The sequence below is a fragment of the Canis lupus genome, chromosome 12 (genome assembly GCF_003254725.2).
Source record: "Canis lupus dingo isolate Sandy chromosome 12, ASM325472v2, whole genome shotgun sequence".
Lineage (NCBI taxonomy): Eukaryota > Metazoa > Chordata > Mammalia > Carnivora > Canidae > Canis > Canis lupus.
In genome coordinates this window covers 32,861,260-32,880,200 of record NC_064254.1, presented here as the reverse complement: position 1 = coordinate 32,880,200, position 18,941 = coordinate 32,861,260, and the positions used below count along the sequence as shown (strand labels likewise).

General features: G+C 36.7%; 1 protein-coding gene across 2 annotated transcripts in view; it reads right to left on the bottom strand.

The window, feature by feature from the left end:
• The window catches only part of COL19A1 (collagen type XIX alpha 1 chain), a 307,907-nt gene that overhangs the window by 86,853 nt on the left and 202,113 nt on the right, over positions 1-18,941 (bottom strand). For both annotated transcript variants that reach the window (XM_025444536.3, XM_025444537.3), the window contains exon 17: positions 18,561-18,614. In XM_025444536.3, coding sequence (XP_025300321.1) covers positions 18,561-18,614 — 54 coding nt within the window. The remainder of the gene's footprint in view (positions 1-18,560; positions 18,615-18,941) is intronic.

Sequence of the window (18,941 nt, the reverse complement as noted above, 5' to 3'; positions counted from 1 at the left end):
TCATAGCCTAAAATAATTTTGTAGTAATTTTTTTATCATGTTGACTGTGCCCTAGAGAATCTTGCGTGATCACTTTTCCATGTTCTACTTAACAGACTGAAACTGAAAAAAAATCAACAGAACCTGTATTTAGCACTTCTTCTGAGCCAGCACTGTGATTGGTGCAGGAGGGGAAGATACAAGCACTTTGTAACTATAGTCCCACTGTATAGATGAAGGAGGCCCCTCTAACTATTCTTTGCATCTCCCATCTATCTTCATATATTCTTACAACCCATGATAAGGATATCATGCCTAAATCTTCCCCAAATTTCTCCCAAACCAAAGCTATACTCAAAATGCATCTTATCTTTGTTTGCAGAGGTTGGGAGAGAAGGTGGTCAAAAAATATAAAAAGTGGGAGCCTGCAAGGAGGTTCTGGAAGGCAGTATGGAAAAATATACAGGAGAGTGAACAGCGTGGTAAGGGTTACATGGCACAAAACAGATAGCAGCATGGATGAGAATAGTAAAAATAATAGAATGGAAAAAATTGGGTGAGAATTAAGTTTGATCTTTTACAGACTGGTTATCTGCCCACAGTGTATAGTTGTATTACGCAAACCCAAACCTAGGATCCTGATCTTGCTGTAGAGCATACCACTGGGGGTAGGGTGGTAGGACTCAATGCTGTTTCTCCTTCTAGAAAAAATAGCAAAAGCACAGTTCACTGAATAGAGTCTCTGCCCAATAGAAAAGTTTGAACAATATTATTCAGATACACGCAAGATTAATAAACCTATTTCCACATTTTTATAGGTTCTATTCTGGTCATAAAATGTCATATCCATGAAGTAATACTCCAAATGGGGTCAATCTGAAGTTTTAGGTTCTACTACCTAATCTGCTGATGAGCATTTATGATGACATTTTCTTTTTTGTTCTTGTAGTCAGTAGGATACTTTAGGTATCACGGATTCGAGGTTTAATATAATAAAGATTTACAGCTAACAGTCTACCCTGAAGTACTTTACACAAATTCTCCCTGAGGGCTAAAGAAACTGTGCAGTGACTGAATGAAGGTGCCAGTGTAGAGTCCTCTGGCAGTCTACCTCTGCCCTGACTGCAGCCTGCGTGGCAATAGCTCACTGGGTTGTTCTGAAATTGGCAAAAAGAAACCACCTCAATAAATGTGGAGAGAGTACTGGTAAGAGAAATACTATGCATATAAATGCCCAGAGCAACTCTCTCTTTATTGTTGGCAGACCAATATAGACCCTGGGGCCTTGGAATTGGCTGTCCTAGAGTCACATCCCCAAGAGATGTGCTATTTTCCTCTTTTCTATTCTGATACAGTGCATGGCTAGAGAAGATCCAATGAGTCATTTGTTTCCAAGTTTGGTAAGAGCTGTCAGTCTTACAGACTATCAGTCAACTCTGAGGAAGGAGAAGTTAGGACTTGTGGTATGTGACAGGTCTCTTGGCACCACATGGTGTTAGTAGATGCTCTAGGACATTTGAGGGGTCACTTTCTCTGAGGTCTGCATTTATGAAGACTTGTCAAGGAGTTGCTTAGATAGCCAAGACCCAGTGGGGAATGGAGGCTGGCTATGGAGGGCATATCAGCCTCATCTAATGCTTTCAGCCGCCCCACTAGGAAAAGCAGCTGAAGGGTTATAGAAAGAAAAAATATCCCAATATCCTGCCTATGATAGTGATCCATACGTAGTTATACAGAAATCACGGCTATACAATGTCTGTTTTATCTTTTATGTAGTGTTGCTCCACTCTACCTATACTAGGTTGGGAGACATAGGACATCTTGCTTAATGGGATGAGTACACAATTACCAAGCAGCCTTCAAATGTTCATGATCTCCAGGGAGACACACCTGTTCAAAACCAAACTGGGCTCGTGTAATTATCTGAGAGGTCCATAAACCTGTCATGGGTAGAGATCCTGAGATCCTGATGTTGTTTCCTACTGCAAAGAACCAACCAGGTGTGATAAAGTGAATTAATGCTACATTCAATTTGGGAACATATACTCTCAGCAATAGTTTATAACATTTAAAAGTTTGTTTTTACTGAAAACAGAGAAGTATTGTGATGTCTGACACCAACGTCATCAAATGCATAGTGTGAAAATAATTAGCTGTTTGCATTATCATCACCTTAGTAGATTTCTGTTTTGGCTACAGATTCCCCAAGTTTAAAAGATGGCAAGAGTTCTGTGTAAAAAACCATACTCTTCAGATCTGGTCTTGGCTGTACTTTTACTTTTCAGTTCATACAGTACATAGAGCTTAAAGAACTTTACTTTTGCCTTTTTTTCCTTTCCCTGGTCTTTGGTGTAAGCTCTCTATGTGAGTCAGGGCTAAGACCTTTTGATTCAGCTTTATCACCCCCTAGTATTCTGAATCAAAATCTCCATGGCTCCACATTTACTCTGCCTCCTCTCCAATTCTCCCTCCTGAACCATTTTCCTTTTTTCCTTTTCTCTAAAAGCATCCTTTAATTCTTCATCACTGCTGACTAAGCCTTCTTGAGCCATCTGGGTGCCACTTATCTTCATGCACCATAGCTGTTCAATCTCTTATTAGGGGCTCCTTTCAGGATTCACAAATACATATTTTCAGATTTTAAAACAACTGCCTTCTGGCCCTGTGGGCTTCCAATTAATTTCAGTTACGATCTTTGAAATACCAAAACCTCTGTAAAGAAAGCTGTACTAATCAACGATCTTCAAAACATGTTAAAATAGCTTTGCAATAAGAACAGATAGAAAATTTGTAATTGGAAAGTCATTTGGGCTAATTTTCAAGAAACATTTTCAATTTCTAATGGCTGGTATAAAAGGCAGAAACTATAATTATTTTTCCCTTGGTATTAAAAAATATCAGGAAGCCTAAAATTATTCATAGGAATGGTAAGATGGAGCATATTTTATTATATAGTAATTGCTGGAAAAGCTAATTTTTTCTTATATATTTACATCTATAATATTATATAGAACTTAATAAAGCACATTTATGCAGATTATGGGGGCTTGTGTATATAGCTGCTTTCCTGTTGGAATGAAACAACGAGTTTCGATCTGTTTTATCTTGTCATAACTCAGGATTGTAGTACATAGTAGTTCTCCCTTCTCCACCAAGGTTTGCCAGAATTTAACAGAATTATTGTTTGTACAAGAAAAAATGTAAGGGAAAAGCAAACTTCTTGCTTGTTGGTTTTGGTTTCAGCTAGAAATGGTAGCAAACCTAGCAGAGAAGTCTTGCTGCTTCCAAACTCACAGAAGATACGACCAACAGATTTAGATTAGTCTAAGAATCTGGCTAAATAATTGGAGACAAAGCTGCACTGAACTTCAGTTAAATAGAAAAGAGCTTGTGGATGGATTTTTGACCAGAATTACAACATAGAAAGTTGTATCCTATCTCTCAGAGAAAAAAATCGATAATACTCTTAAGATAGAAAATATTTGGGAAATCAATTCTTCTTTGTTTTAAACACAGAACCTCTTATTTATCTTAAATATTTGCTCTAAATGAAAATTTTTCCTTGTCTCTTGGGGTTGAATTATGTAAGTTACACAGTTATAATTTTATAATGGAATATTTTTCTGAGAATGCTTCTGCTCTAAATTTTTAGTAACTAAGGAGATATCAACACTCCTGCCCTCTCATCCCCCAAAATTTCTGAAAACTCTCAAACTGCACAATAAGATTTCTGAAGCCAGAAAATTCACTGTGTTTATACTATGTTTCCATTTCAACATAGATTCTTCAAGCTGTCCTTTTTGGGATTACAATGGGAATGTGACTAGATAGTATATAGTAGGTAAAATTTAAGGTTCCTGGAGAGGAGATCTTATTCCTGAGAATATCTCACCCACTTTCTGGTTTATTCCTAAAACTTCATAGACAAAGTTTGATTTATTTGTTTGGGTTTTATTACCAGCTCACATGCAAATGTTCCCAGGAAATGTAATACTAATGTTTCATATTTACACAACTCTGGATACCGTAAATTTGCTTTCATATATTATCTTGGATGGCAGAGTGATTACAAAACATGTTATTTTATTTGGTTCTTATAATAACTGAAGTGGGTAATATTATACTCTTCACCTAACATGAGAAAACGGAGAGATTTTCTCCTAAATCACACAATAAGCAAATGGTAGAACCAAGTCTAAGAGTTGTTCCATTCTAATATATTCTTATGAATCATTTAATAAATATTTCCTAAGAGCAAATTGAATGGGACAGAGAAGGGGTAGAGTGAAAGGGATGGTACCTGGGGAGTATGGACAGGGGAAGACAGCATCAAAAGAGAAAGGAATACAGAAAAAGGAGGATGAAAACTCTGGAGGCTGATTCTTTGCTTATACCACCATCAGCCCAGGGCTCTTGTTTCTGGCACCAGGTTCTGAGGAATGGAGTTACTTCTTTTGTTTTAAGTCTTAAGATTAACTTTGGTTGTAAGAGGTGAGGACTCAGAGAGAATAAACTTAGGGAAAACTCAGGTTTCCAGCTAATCAGGATAAATTTCATTGATGAGGCTATACACAAAAATACAATCATGAAACTGAAAATGCCTTCATCCTTAAATAGATGTTTCCATCCACACTGAAAATGGAATCTACTGAGTTTTTTTGGATGATGAATATGTCAACGAATATACTTAGGTTAACAATCTTAGATGAAGTTTACTCTTTAAAGACTTGAACAGAGAGAAACAGGAGAGGAGCAAAACAGAAGAAAAATTTTCATGAGAGTGACAATGTAGGAAATGGGTAAAGTATTAATACTTTTGCTTTAGAAATGGTAAGCTCTGGACACAATCCAGAGAAAGAAAGATGAAAATAATAAGCAGATGGTAGAGAAGGATAAGATGAAATAATGATAATAACATTAATAAATAAAAATAGTTATGCTTTGAAACTAATAATTGTGTGTCAGGGACTTATATTATTGCATTTTACTCTTACAATAATCCAGAGAGGTAGGCATTATCTTTATTTTACATATAACAAAAGGTTAACTTTCTTACCCAAGGTCACATGACTAGTGGATAAGAGCTAGATTCTAGCCCAAGTCAGCCTGACCTCAAAGCTTTGATTATTTTGATACTTCCCTCTATCAGCTTCACAGTGAGAGAGAAGCCAGATAGGAAAATAAAATAACAATTATCTTAAAGCTGGTTGTAAGAATCAAGTAGGGAATTCAATGATGAAAGATCACAGAACCCCTTAATGAGATACAGAATCAGTAAGGGCCAAGCAAAGAGATCTGGAACAGAGTGTAGATACACATCCTGAAAGATTAGGATGACAAGATGATATTAAGAGGAAAGTGACCAGAATGGAAGAAAGGTTAGGAGAAGAGAGAGGAACCACATACAGCACAGAAATGTTAAAATCATGGAGGGTTTAGATTAGAGAGAGATAAAGAGAGGGAGATTTTTGGAGAAAGAAAGAAAAAAGAAAAAGAAAGAAAGAAGAAAGAAAAAAAGAAAGAAAGAAAGAAAGAAAGAAAGAAAGAAAGAAAGATAAAGAAAGAAAGAAAGAAAGATAAAGAAAGAAAGAAAGATAAAGAAAGAAAGAAAGAAAGAAAGAAAGAAAGAAAGAAAGAAAGAAAGAAAGAAAAAGAAAAAACAGACAATGGTAATCAGCATCTTAAGCAACCATTGAAATTCAAATGACATCAAATGAGTCCTAGTATTTATGAGATGATAGAAGAAAAGGAGAAATAAAAATGGTTTATAGTTGGTAGAAAAAGATGAGCTAACTAAGAGACTAAGAGAGTAATATTGCTTGGGGATGATTTTGATAGGTTGAAATTCTATGAGCATGAAATTACAGTGAAGAACAGTCATGGGAAAGTTGTCACACTTAGTAGAGAAAACGAAGTACCCTTTAAATAGGACTACAATAGTGCCATTGTATTTGTTGTGGAAGAGAGATTAGCATTAGTATTAGCATTCAGAAAATCTGAAGAATTTAAGTGATACAATACATTGGTTTAAGCATTCATCAAGGACATCTTTTGGGGACATCCTCTAATAAAAATAATACTTTTGTTAGAAGCCAGCAGCCACACATTCATTCTTGGTGCATCTCTGGAAATTCTGGACAACACTGTGATCCATGTGATCCATCTTCTTGTCTGAGCCGGTTTCCCTCACCACAGTGGCATATACCTGCACCATACTTTGAAAGATCAATAGCTCCTAAGTGTCTCAATCTAAGATATTGCCAGCATCCCTGGTTCAGAAGTTCAGAAGCAGTGCGATTAACAGGTGAGGAATTGCAGCAAAAGCAGCTTCTGGATCTTGAATGAGAATTTTTCACATCTGCCACTTTGGACATTTTTCAAACTCATTCCTCTGTGTGTTCCAGGAAGTGCTCACTTGAGCTGGGCTTGTCTCTTCTGGCCTGCATACTGAGCTGTGTAATTGAGGGAACTCAAGCATAGGCAGTTTATGGTTGTATGAATAAGCAAAATACTCAATATGTGACCTGATTGTTTTCCAAAATTGCACAGTCCCTGGTTTTACTTGTCATTTTGGAACAGGAGTGGGAGGATGAGACTGTGACAGTGAATGCATTCAATGGGTATAATTAACCCATTTCATAAAAGCAGATTTTCTAAATTATGCTATGAAGCTCATAAGTTTTTAACACTTTATTTTCCAAGGGAGACAAAAATAATTTTCAAAGGAGCTGATTTTTCCTGACACCATGAAACAAATCGATCTAATTGGTATAAAGTTCACTGCATTATTGATAGTGTGGGACATTTTTGACTGATTTCCATGGCATGATGGTTAGAAAAATTATGATTCCTCCCCTAACACTGCTATTCTGCTTATCCATCCATAAAATGTATCATACTCATCTCTCCTCAGTATGTCCTGCAAAAAGAAAAATATCATTTGTCAGCTCCCTGCAATATAAGGAGCAACAGGAATCTTGAGAGTGGCTGGCCACCCCACAGAAACAACATCATTGACCCAGCACAAGGTGATAAAAACCACAGGGGTATGAAAACTAGGAAGAATGGAGGTGTGTGAAACAAATTATTTGTTTCCAATGGTGTTCCCCAAAGCTCACCATCAACAAAAACCATACCTGGAGAACAAGTATGCCTCCATCCCCTCGTGTGACCTCAGCAATCAAATCAGGAGGGAAGTTGGCTTACACAGCCTGCACCTATCAATGCTTTGAGCTTTCATTTACTGTAATTAAGTGATAACATTCATTCTGTTTAAAAGCCTTGGTAGGGAAAAAAAAAAAAAAAAAAGCATTGATAGGATGACAACGCTTCCTGTGCAGAGAAAATGTGATTTCCAAGGCAAACTGCTGGGACTGAAGATAACCAGGCTGATGGCACTGGCTTATACACCGCCAAATTATACAGAGGCCAAGAGCTGGTGCAAAATCTGAATAGTTGGGGACATTATGGACTGCTCTCTCAAATAGCCAAATGAACAATCTGTAGGTTTTACTTTGTCATGATTATCATCTTCACTTCATAAATTTTTTTTTTAATTTATGATAGTCACAGAGAGAGAAAGAGAGAGAGAGAGAGAGAGACAGAGACAGAGACAGAGACAGAGACACAAGCAGAGGGAGAAGCAGGCTCCATGCACCGGGAGCCCAACGTGGGATTTAATCCTGGGTCTCCAGGATCGCGTCCTGGGCCAAAGGCAGGCGCCAAACCGCTGCGCCACCCAGGGATCCCTCATCTTCACTTCAACTCAAATGTGTGACATCAAGGTTTCTCTCTCATCTATAGGTGTAGTAATGATAAATCTGCAGATGATACTTGGCTCAACTGAACCCCATGGTTACAAAGGGTACATTTAGTGGAGTTCTAGAAAAAAAGTGCTTAGTGATTTTATTTTTAAAATATTTAGTCCCCTACAAAGGATTTCAGACAAAAAAGAAGATGCTGACCCTCTAGGTCAGTAAAATTATTGGTGATACTACCCTGATGTTAACCTCGTCCAAAGGATGGTTTTCTTATTTCTTAATATAAATTTGGAATATTTCAAGCATGCTGAAAAATATAGAAAAGAATATTATAATTTCTCATGAATCCACAATCCAATATTGTCAGATTGTAACCATTTGCCAGATTTGTTTCAGGTAATCTTTTTATTTTTTACAAAATTACAGATGTAGCTGAAGCCCCTTCAAGTTTTTCTACCATATCCTCTCATGTTTCAAGTCCCCCCAGGAAATGCTGAAAACTTGCTTCTCAAGTCACCCTTGACCCAAACAGTTTTCTACTAGATAGTAGCTTTGCAGAGAAAACTGACTTCATGGAGTTAGGTAAAGCCCCTATTTCCCAAGATCTAGAGTTTTGTCACTGTTAAAATGGAAATAATCTTTTCTTGCCTACCTCACAGAATCATACAGTGGTAAAATTAAATACTGTATGGAGATACTTTTCGGAAACGACCTCATCAAATACAAACTGTTAAGTTTACTTAGGAAACAGGTCTTTCTTTCTGAATATCTCTCAAAGGCCAATCAGATTTATTAAAACCTTAATGTTTATCCAAAACAAATAAATAGTGCTTAATCCATGCACTGGCTCAAGTAATAGCAAATTCAATAACCACATATCAAGGATACCAAATATTTTTCCCATCATTGCAATACACAATGCCTGTCAATTCAGAAGTCCTAATAGTTGGTTTCAATAACATGATCCAAGATGAAAAGAGTCAGAAGTCTCTTCTTACAGTCTTATAGTCAGGCTATATGAAGATAAAATCCTTTTTCTCCAGAGTGTAGCTGTTATTAGTAAAAAGCTTAGGAAGTCAAAATGTCCTACTGCTGCTGTTTATAGGGACAGAAAAAGAGAAGTAATTGGGGGAATTGAACCCAAGTGCTAGTTTTCAAATTCTCAACCTGAAACCCCCAGCTGCCTCACATGCAAGTCTATGTATTCTTTGGCCACACAAGGTGACCCTGGAATTTTAGTAATGTAGCAACAGCTGCTTGTCTGAGACCATGACCCCAGTGACGGACAAGTGGTAATAAAAATGATTAACTGGCCATGTCTGTCTCCATTTTATAGGTCTTATGTATCTTTATTTTTAAATCTGAGGAAGTCATCTTATTTTTATTAAGAAGTGAAATTACTATTCCCATTGACTCAAATAAATGGTTAGGTTCATTTTCTCTGAAGAGATTATCATTATAGCACATGGCCTTTAGCCATTTAATAGACCAAAGAGACTGAGGATTTTTGCTGAAAGGAAAACTGAGAAAAATGATAAAAACCTGATCAGTTCAAGGTTTCTAAGTGGGATGTTAAGAATATGGACTGGATTTCCATTTAGACATGATGAGCTTCAAAATGTATATAGTCACATACAGTGTGCTTTAACCAGAAAGTAAATGTTTAAAATCAGACATTTCTTATTATCCACTTTGTTGAGTAGTCCAAAATGAATTTGAGGTACTAACTTGTTTTAAAGGTGAGTCTTGCTGTATGCTGAAAACAATGGCTTTATACCTTGAATTCTCAGTTAGTTCATAGTTGATAAAGTTGGACATGGAAGATAATCAGATGCATAATGGGATATAGTACAGAAAGCTATTAGGCCTATGGTGTTTTGAGGGCATATATTTTCATTGCTATGATTATCCATCTCACCTAACACACAAATTACCAGAAAGGTGGCATCTTTTTCTTTTCTGGCACTGTTTTTCTCCTAGCTCCTTTATGTTTATTAGATACATCAAGCTCATTCCCACCACAGGCCCTTTGCACTTCTAGTCTTTCTGGTGGAAAGATCTTGCTCTGACCCTCACGCAGCTAGCTCCTTCTCAACTAACATCATCTAAATGCTCAGAGATGTCACCTGGACCATTTTAACTAGAGTAACAACTCTTCCAAATCACTCTTAAGTTGCCCAGTTTGTTCCCCTGTATCACCTCCTACTAAACTGAAATTGTTTTGCTATTCGTTGAGTTGCTTATTAACCATTGCTACCTCCAACACACAATAGAGTGTAAGTTACTTTTCTGTAGCTTGTTTGTTTGTTGCTATGTATTTATTTTGAAACTACTGTATGCTCATTGTTTGTAATAGTGACTCACAAAGAGATGATCAGTATTTGTTGAATAAATGAATTCAATATTACACCCTAGTTTACTCCTTTACCTGTGTATAAGGCAATAGAAATATAACTTTCAAATTGTGAAATGACTCATGCTTTCAGGGTAAAAGAAATTCCATTACACTGAAGTTAAAACTAAAACAGAAATAACATGGTTGTATTTATTTTAAATCATATGGTTGTTTCAGAAAAGAAGCATACATTTCATTGGAGTCAGCTCCCAGAAAATGATCACTGTAGAGTTTTATCAGCATTTTACAAAATAAATGGGCATTTTAGATATCCATGAGCTAAGGGCTTTCACTTCAAGAGAGTATCAAATTCATATTGAAAATGATTGTGGATGAAATGACATTTTTATTTAAAATATAGGATAAGCGTAAGATGCAAAAAAACCCTGAAAATAATTTTAAAATTCATGTAGATTTATAATTAAGCCTCAAACACTGAAAATTTCATAGCTTGGATATCCTCCATGAGCTATGAAGTGTCACTTTGCTTAGAGCTTTCCCAGTGGAAACAGTAGAGGGAGCTGCTGCCCTATGTTACAAATTCCTTGAATTTCTGTTTTCAACATAAATTGCTATGCACTGAAATGTGACACATTTGAGCCCACTGCTCAATTCTCCTACTGCAATAATGAAACAATGCACAAAAACAATGCCTGAAAAAAAATGAAAGGGAATCAAGACTCTGCCTGTAACAGAAAGAAATAATAACACATTTCAAAATTAATGTGGTTTTTAATAAACACTTTTACAGTGATGATGAATGAGAAGTAAAGTTAATGTCAACTGGGTGGGCTAATACATACTTCCTTTAATGGCTCATTAGTTAAATTCTCCTGCTTTCCCTCCTGCTCCGCCTCATTTCCAGCTGCTTTCCTCTTTTCTAAAGGAACTAAAAACCAGAACACTTTGAAATAAACTAAGGCATTTCAAGTCTTGAGACTTTCCAAGTCTCATTATCATAACACAAGGCCATGATTTTCCATTGCTTATGCTATGCAGATAACTGGAAGGCTTTAAAGAAAAAGAAATTTTTATTAGAGCGTGAGGGATAGTAATGGAGACTTAGAGAACATCACAACGAATAAAATGAAACCACTCACACCATAGATAAACAAGAGCCACAAGCAAGGAAAAGGCTATAAATCAGAAGGGAAAAAAAAACCCATCATTGAATACTTAGACCCCATTATTATTAACTATGAGTAACGTTCGTCTCTCTTCATGGGGAGATTTACATATGTAGAATAGGCTTTCCGTATTTATGCAGAGCATGTGATCTTTCATTTTAGAAGTCATCAAAAGATTCACATTTTTGTTAAAGGGATTTTGGGAAATTTATAAAAAGGGAAAAAATGTGCAGGTGCAGATTCAAGACAATCCCTTTTATCTACAATACTGTATGTGTGGATGGATCTTCAGAATAATAGGAATGGATCTCAGTCATACTTAGATAGAGCTTTACATTTACAAGAAAGATCTTCACATACAAGCTATTGATTTCTCCCAGCAACTGTGAGAAGTTGATGAGGCAGGTACTATTATTTCAAATTTACAGAAAAGGAAACTGAGCCATGGAAATGTCAAGTGAATTGCCTGAGGACACGCTAGTGAAGACGCCTGAGTACCTCACAATCTTCTACACTATGCTGTCCTGAGGTACTGCAGTGCCATGGATTACCATGAGAAAATGAAACCATGTTCTGTGTATAATGTTTAAGTAAGGCTGATCCTAGTCAGATTATAAACTAGAAGGTTGTTTTTCACATCTGTGATCCAGTGAAATAAAACTGGGTTTAGGGATCAGCTCCTGGGTTTCATTTCTGGTTTTCCCACTTACACACACTTATGTGATCTTGGGCACATTACTGGATGTTTCTAAGCATCCTTTATCCTATTATAAAATGGGACTGTTTCTACATCTCACCACAATTGTCAGGATTATATAAGGTACTGGCAGTGGAGTACCTCATGCAGAGCAAGTACTATAATAAACTCTCCTGATACGTCCTTTCCTTTTGAACCTGTTTCCTCAGGAGTTAGTATTATTTCCTTCCCCCGGGGAGATACTTAATGCTCTCATGCTTCTTCTCTGAAAAACTGCTCTCCAGCACAGTGTATTTGCAGGTATTATCAATCCAAGAAATCTCTACTTAATGGATTTCCCTTCAATGAGGAGTCATTCAGAACAAGATGGTGGAAGCTATTTGAGGGGAATTTGAGAACGTCTTCCTTTGCATAGGTAAATTTGGCTTTGCCTGTTAACAGGAAATTGGACTAATATTTTATAAAAAAATATGTTTATCATAAAGGGTGTGTCTAGCTCTGTTAACCAGTTTAGTTGCTCCTCAATTATGAGTATTTTGGTTAGGAATAATTTTATTTTATGCAGATTACATGTATGTAAATTTCAACTAAATCTGCCTCAAACAGAATAAAAATTGCTATTAAATATAGGGAACTGGGGTACCTAGTGGCTCAGTTGATTAAGTGTCTGACTCTTGATTTTGGCTCAGGTCATGACCTTAGAATTGAAAGATCAAGTCCCAAGTCAGGCTCCATTCCCAGCATGGAGTCTGCTTAAGATTCTCTCCTCCTCTCCCCCTGTCCCTCCTCTGTCTCTCTCATTCTCTTTCATTCTTGCTAAATAAATAAAATCTTAAAAAACAAGTAAGTAAATAAATAAATGGGGAATTAAATTGGAGCAATATATGTGACCTTGATAAAACACTAATTCATAAAGACAATTTAATAATAGTAGTTCAATAGATCTACTTTTAGTAAATATTCCATTATTATAATTTTTTCCCCTAGGAAATGTATTCTCTAGGGGGGAAAATGGTTGTCCTTTATATGTTAACTGGAAATTTGTGGGAAATTACTCTTTGTTAAAAAAAAAAAAAACAAAAAAACCTTTTTTGGTACAAATGTTTCTTAAGAAAGTGAGAAAATACAAATTTGACTGCAGAACAAAAAATTGCAGGTAAAAGGACTGGTTAAAGTGTTTTAATTATTTGAGTTGCTTCAGGCCATTAGAGATTTCTTTCAGTTGTATTTTTTTAAAAATCTGCACTGATATTCTTTTAAATAACAATGCTACCCTTGATTTAGGAAACATCTCTAAAACCCCGAAGGGAAAACATTTTCTTGAATAAATTGAGCAAAGTATGCTTTTTATCAAAGGATTCATGCCATCTTGGTGCTTTTTTAGATAATCACACTGTTCAGAAAAAAGTTTTTCCTCCCTAACTTTTCTAAAGGCTAATTGCTCAAATATATATGCTAAAATTATATACTATTCACTGACTTGAAGGATACTACATATTATTTCATTACTGTTTGATAAGAAAGATAAAGTTAATTATTTCAAAATATTTCATATTGTGATAAGAAATTCTAACATGTGCTTTAGGAATCTCACACGCAAGCCACTAGGGTGAGTCATACGCCATCTCTAAATCTCAATTAGAAAGATTTTAGCCTTGACCAAACTTTCCTTCTTTCTTTGTTACCTTTCTTCCCACTGTGAAGTAGGGTTCATTTTACATAGGGTACAATGTTGAAAAAGACAAATAAATGAAAAACAACACCATTGTGATCTAAGTATATCCATAAGAGGAGGTATTTCCTAAACTATATATAAATTGTAACAAAATACAAATAGCTCCATGGGACATACAAAAGAGATTTTTTAAAAATGTTCTGCTGATAATTTTAAAAAATAGTAAGTACTGTGACAGCCACAGTGAATCTTGCCTAGGCTCAACAATCCAGTTTGGTCATACCTGCCACTAGAGGGATTTATCGATGACATCTGGCCTTGGGACTCCCCATTTAGAGCTCTCCATGAATTTTCGTAGTTTCACATGACTCGGGGAGCTTAATTTGAGATTCACCAGGACCCTGGCAGGGCTTGACATGCCAGTGCTGGCTTGGCGCTCTTTGCCTTAGAACCGCAAGGGCTGCTTGTCCAACCCTACTCCCTAGAGCTGCGATTCTCTGTATTTGCTCCGGCTCATTTCCTCTGTCAGCAGCACTCACTTTGCTCTCTTCTACCCCTCTATTTGTTTTACCTGACAATTCCTTTTCAACTCTTTTTTTCAAGTTTTATTGAGGTATAATTGCTACAAAAAGAACTGAACATATGTAATGTGTACAATTTGATGAGTTTGGACATATGAAAACATCTGTGCTACTATCATCACAATCAAGATAATTGATATATCCAACACTTCCCAGTCTCCTTGTGTCCCTTACGTGTTTTTGTTTTATCTTGTTTTGTTTTGTGGTAAGAACACCTAACATGAGATCTACACCCTTAACAAACTTCAGAATGCATAATATTGTTCAGGATACTCTATAGGTACTACTCTGTACAGCAGATTTCTAGAACTCATTCATCTTGCATAACTGAAACTTTATATTGTTGAATAACAACTCTCATTTCCCCAGCCCCTTGCAACCACTATTGTGTTCTCTGCTTCTCTGAGTATGACTGTTTTAGAGATTTTGTGTAAGTGGAAGCATGCAGTCTTCGTCCTATGACTGGCTTATTTCACTTAGCATAATGTCCTCCAGGTTCATTCATGTTGTTATAACCGGCAGGAATCCCTTCTTTCTTTTAAGGCTCAATCTTCACGTTTCAGTTGTCAGTTCCTGAAGGAAACCATCTTGACTATTATCTTTTCTAATTCCCTTTCTTTGTTCATATTACTGTAAACTAAACTAGAATCTACAGAGGGCAAGAATGGTATCTTATTCATTTTTGTAAGCCCTCCTCCTAACAGAGTATTAGGTACATGGTAGGCCTTAAATAAATATTTGTGAAATTGCTCACCAAGGTAGATTAAGAGCTGGTCAATTTTTTTATAAACTCATTATCTTAAGATATGAATTAATATGATCTTAAAAGGACTGCTTTTGAAGAACTCTGTTGATTTCTAACCATTTGAAAAAAACAACAGTCCTCTTGCTAAAATACACTTTGTTCAGAAAAATTAAACATGAAGGTAGCATAGAAAAATGTAGGGAGCCTATTATTTTACCTTCCTTTGCAATGCTGCCCTTGGTTAAGTCCTGTAAGTAAGAGTAGGTGCCTTGCAAGATTTTTTGCAGCAATGCTGGTATGCAGGTTATCCATTCAACCTATCATCTGAACAACTTCAAAAAATTCAAAACAGGATGAAAACTGTACCCCAAAATAAAATTTTAATAATACTTATATTGGAGGAAAGATATTTTAGTCAACTGGAGGAGTTATCCCGTAATCAAAAGGACAAAGAATTTCCATAAACCACAATTCTTAAACAGAAAATGAGCTATTTAATACCTTTCTTTTAAAACAAAAACTGATCTATGAATGAAAACCTTTTCTTTTTTTCGCCCTTATTTTTGTAGTTGGCTATTTTACAACATTTTTTAAATAATTGGTATTTTGTTACATTATGAAAGATAATAAACTACTTTTCTTTTAAATACTGTGTGCTCAGGAATTAACAAACACTGTATCAGACGCATAGCTGAGTTGAAATTTTAAATCCAGTACTTGAAATAAAATAAGTATCTCTCTTCCCCAAATACTCTGGCAATAAACTAAAACTGGTGGAATTGAATATTATAAATTCTTTCATAGAGTCGCCTACTTCTTAATCTTCTAAATTCTTTAGTAAACTCAGTTGATCTATAGTTGAAAACCCATTCCAGGACTTGGAATAATCTTCTTTCCTAGACATTTGGCAGGCTTGCCACAAAAGCCTTCATCATTCAAATTCCTCCTTTGAGACAACAATTATCCAATTTTAAAAGCAGTATGGTATGTTTAGAAAGCTACACAAAGGTCTAATCTTGCCTATTAGCATTCACCAGCTTTTTTTCTTAACAGCACAAGACAATATCAAATCTTACAATGTGTTCTCTGTTTTGCTAGAAAATTTGGAATAAAAATCAACAAAGCTAATTCCTTTAAAGACTGGATTCCAGGCTCCCAATTTATGCCTCTTTCCCACTTGCTTTTATAATCACTATCCGTTGACACCAGTACATTGCTAATAGAACAATTCACTTGAATGGCTAAAGTGGATGAAACGAAATCAATGACATTGCAGCAATCATGTTCATTTTTTGGCACACCGATGACCACATCCTAAGAAATTCCTAAAGTATCAGGTCTGGAGTCCTCTAGTGGTGGTGAAGGGAATTTCTGGTATTTATTTATTTATTTATTTATTTATTTATTTATTTATTTATTTATTTTTAAAGATTTTATTTATTATTTATTATTTATTCATGATAGACAGAGAGAGAGAGAGAGAGAGAGAGAGAGGCAGAGACACAGGCAGAGGGAGAAGCAGGCTCCATGCACCGGGAGCCCGACGTGGGATTCGATCCCGGGTCTCCAGGATTGTGCCCTGGGCCAAAGGCAGGTGCCAAATCGCTGAGCCACCCAGGGATCCCCGGAATTTCTGGTCTTTAAAAAGCCACTAATTCTCTGGTTTTCATTTTCTTATCTACAAAATATATTCATTTGTTTACTTCTTAATTACATAATTAATAATCACATGCTGCATGAAGAAACTGCGGTAGGCAATGGTGATAAAACAGAGGTTCTAAAAAATTGCAGTGTAGCAGGCAGACAGATAAAATAATGTTCCATGTGCTACATCAACGCAGGAGGTATACTACTACAAGGATCCTGGAGGATGATACCTCACACACCAAGAGCACTAATGAAGGCTGTGTAGGGAGAGCTGATGTTGAGATGAGTCATAAGATGGAGGAAAGCTTACTTAGGCCTTCAGGAGAACCTACACAAAGGATGGCATTTTTGAGATAGTAGAGGACGATTACACTACAGGCTACAAATGAAGTAAGGGCATAGAGGAGAATGGGCAAAGAGAGGTAAAGGGCCAACCAAGAAGTGCCCAGAATGCCATGTAGAAGATGTAAAAATTCACTTTGAAGGAGAGGGAAGTTATTAGAATTTCAAGTCAAAGAGTTACACAGTCTGAATTATCATTGAGAAATATTAGTCCACTTGTAGAAGGTAGAGGCAATGAGCCCCTCTCTGAGATGGCTACTAAGATACAGATACAAAGTGACAAATGCCTAACGAAGGCAGTGGCAATGAAGAAAGAGAGGAGGAAATGAATTTGTGAGCCATGGGGATGTGGAATTGACACGACTGAGGAACTGTTTGGATATGGATGCTGAGGGAGAGAAAGAAGTAAATCCAGAATTATTTATAGAGCTTAGTGTGGGAACAGGCTACTTTTGTGATATGTAGGAGACGAAGTGGAGACAGTGAGAAGGCAGTGGGAGTGTATGAGCATGGAACACAGGAGGAATGTCTGGGTTGAAATGAAAAACAAACAAACAAACAAACAAACTGGGCATCTTAATGCATGCAACATGTGGATAGGAGGGGTGGAAACACTGTTAATGGAGGAGAGAAAGAAGGTTGGCCCCAGGGGTAGGAGAAAAGAAAAATCAATGTGACTACACCAAGAGAACTGGGAGTTTTGAGGAGAGAGCCGGCACCAGTGTTAATTCCTGTATAGCAGTGAAATCAGATGAAGCCTGATATGCACCCAGGGAATGTGACGCCTCAGAGATTACTGGTGACCATGGACAGAACAGTGCCAGTGGAGCAGCTTGGACACAAATCAAACTCTAATGGGTTGAAGAATTGGCAGAACCACAAGAAATGGGATACATTTTCTAGAGGCTTGGGGTAAAGAAAACTATGAGCTAATTGGCTAGAAGATCTTTATAGCTCTCTTCAGCAATAGCATTCTACAAAATTGTACTAACAAAACAGTTATATCAAGAAACGTGGCTATGCTTCTCCAGATATCTAACTTCCTACCAGCCTGGATGTTAAGAGACTGAGGAGATGGAGCCAGGCAGGTTCAGATCAGGATTCACTGACTTGGAGACTTGGCTTAGGGTGCTCATGCAGGCAGTACAGCTGCTCTTGTCCATGTAATAAAGAAGTTGGCAAGATGTGCGGACAGCCGCTAGCCTCCCTTACCTTGTGGTTTGTGTGGTGGTGGGAGGTGTAGGGAGCATAACCATGTTATTTTATTTTTATTTTTTAAAGATCTATTTATTTATTTGGGACAGAGTGAGGGAGAGAGTTCAAGCTAATGGGGGGAGGAGCAGAGAGGAAGGGAGAGAGAGAATCTCAAGCAGACTCCATGCCTAGCACAAAGCCCAACAAGGGGTTCGATCTCACCACCCTGAGATCATGACCTGAGGGGACAAGAGTCGGATGCTTAACCAACTGAGTCACCTATGTGTCCCAGGAGTATAACCATTTTAAACAGTAGAAAGATGTAAATTAGCTACAGAAGAGTAATATAATCTGTAGATAAATACACAGAAAGAAAGAGGGGCTCTCCTAAAGAGCAGTCATCCTACTGTTTACTCACAGGTGGTCCCGGGGGGCCTGGTTTTCCTGGAGGACCTGTTTTTCCTCGTCTTCCCTGGAAACCAAAGAGAAACAGACAATAAATACTGTGATGCCTTTTTACTTTTAGATGAAACAATACTAAACAGCAATTTTCAAGATAGTAAAAATTAAAAAATAATTTCAAGCCTACTTGACCTTTAAACATCAATGAAATCTAAAAGCTATTGACCAAATTTTAATGACCAACAGGAGAAAAATAGTGCTTGAAATGAATAAACCTTAACTTATTAGCAGTCCTTTAAATGCTATCTACTTTGATACTGTAGTCAAGTAATATAAAGTATCTGAAAGATGGTCTAAGACTGGCATTTTATCTGACAATACTGTGGTTTTGGATGCA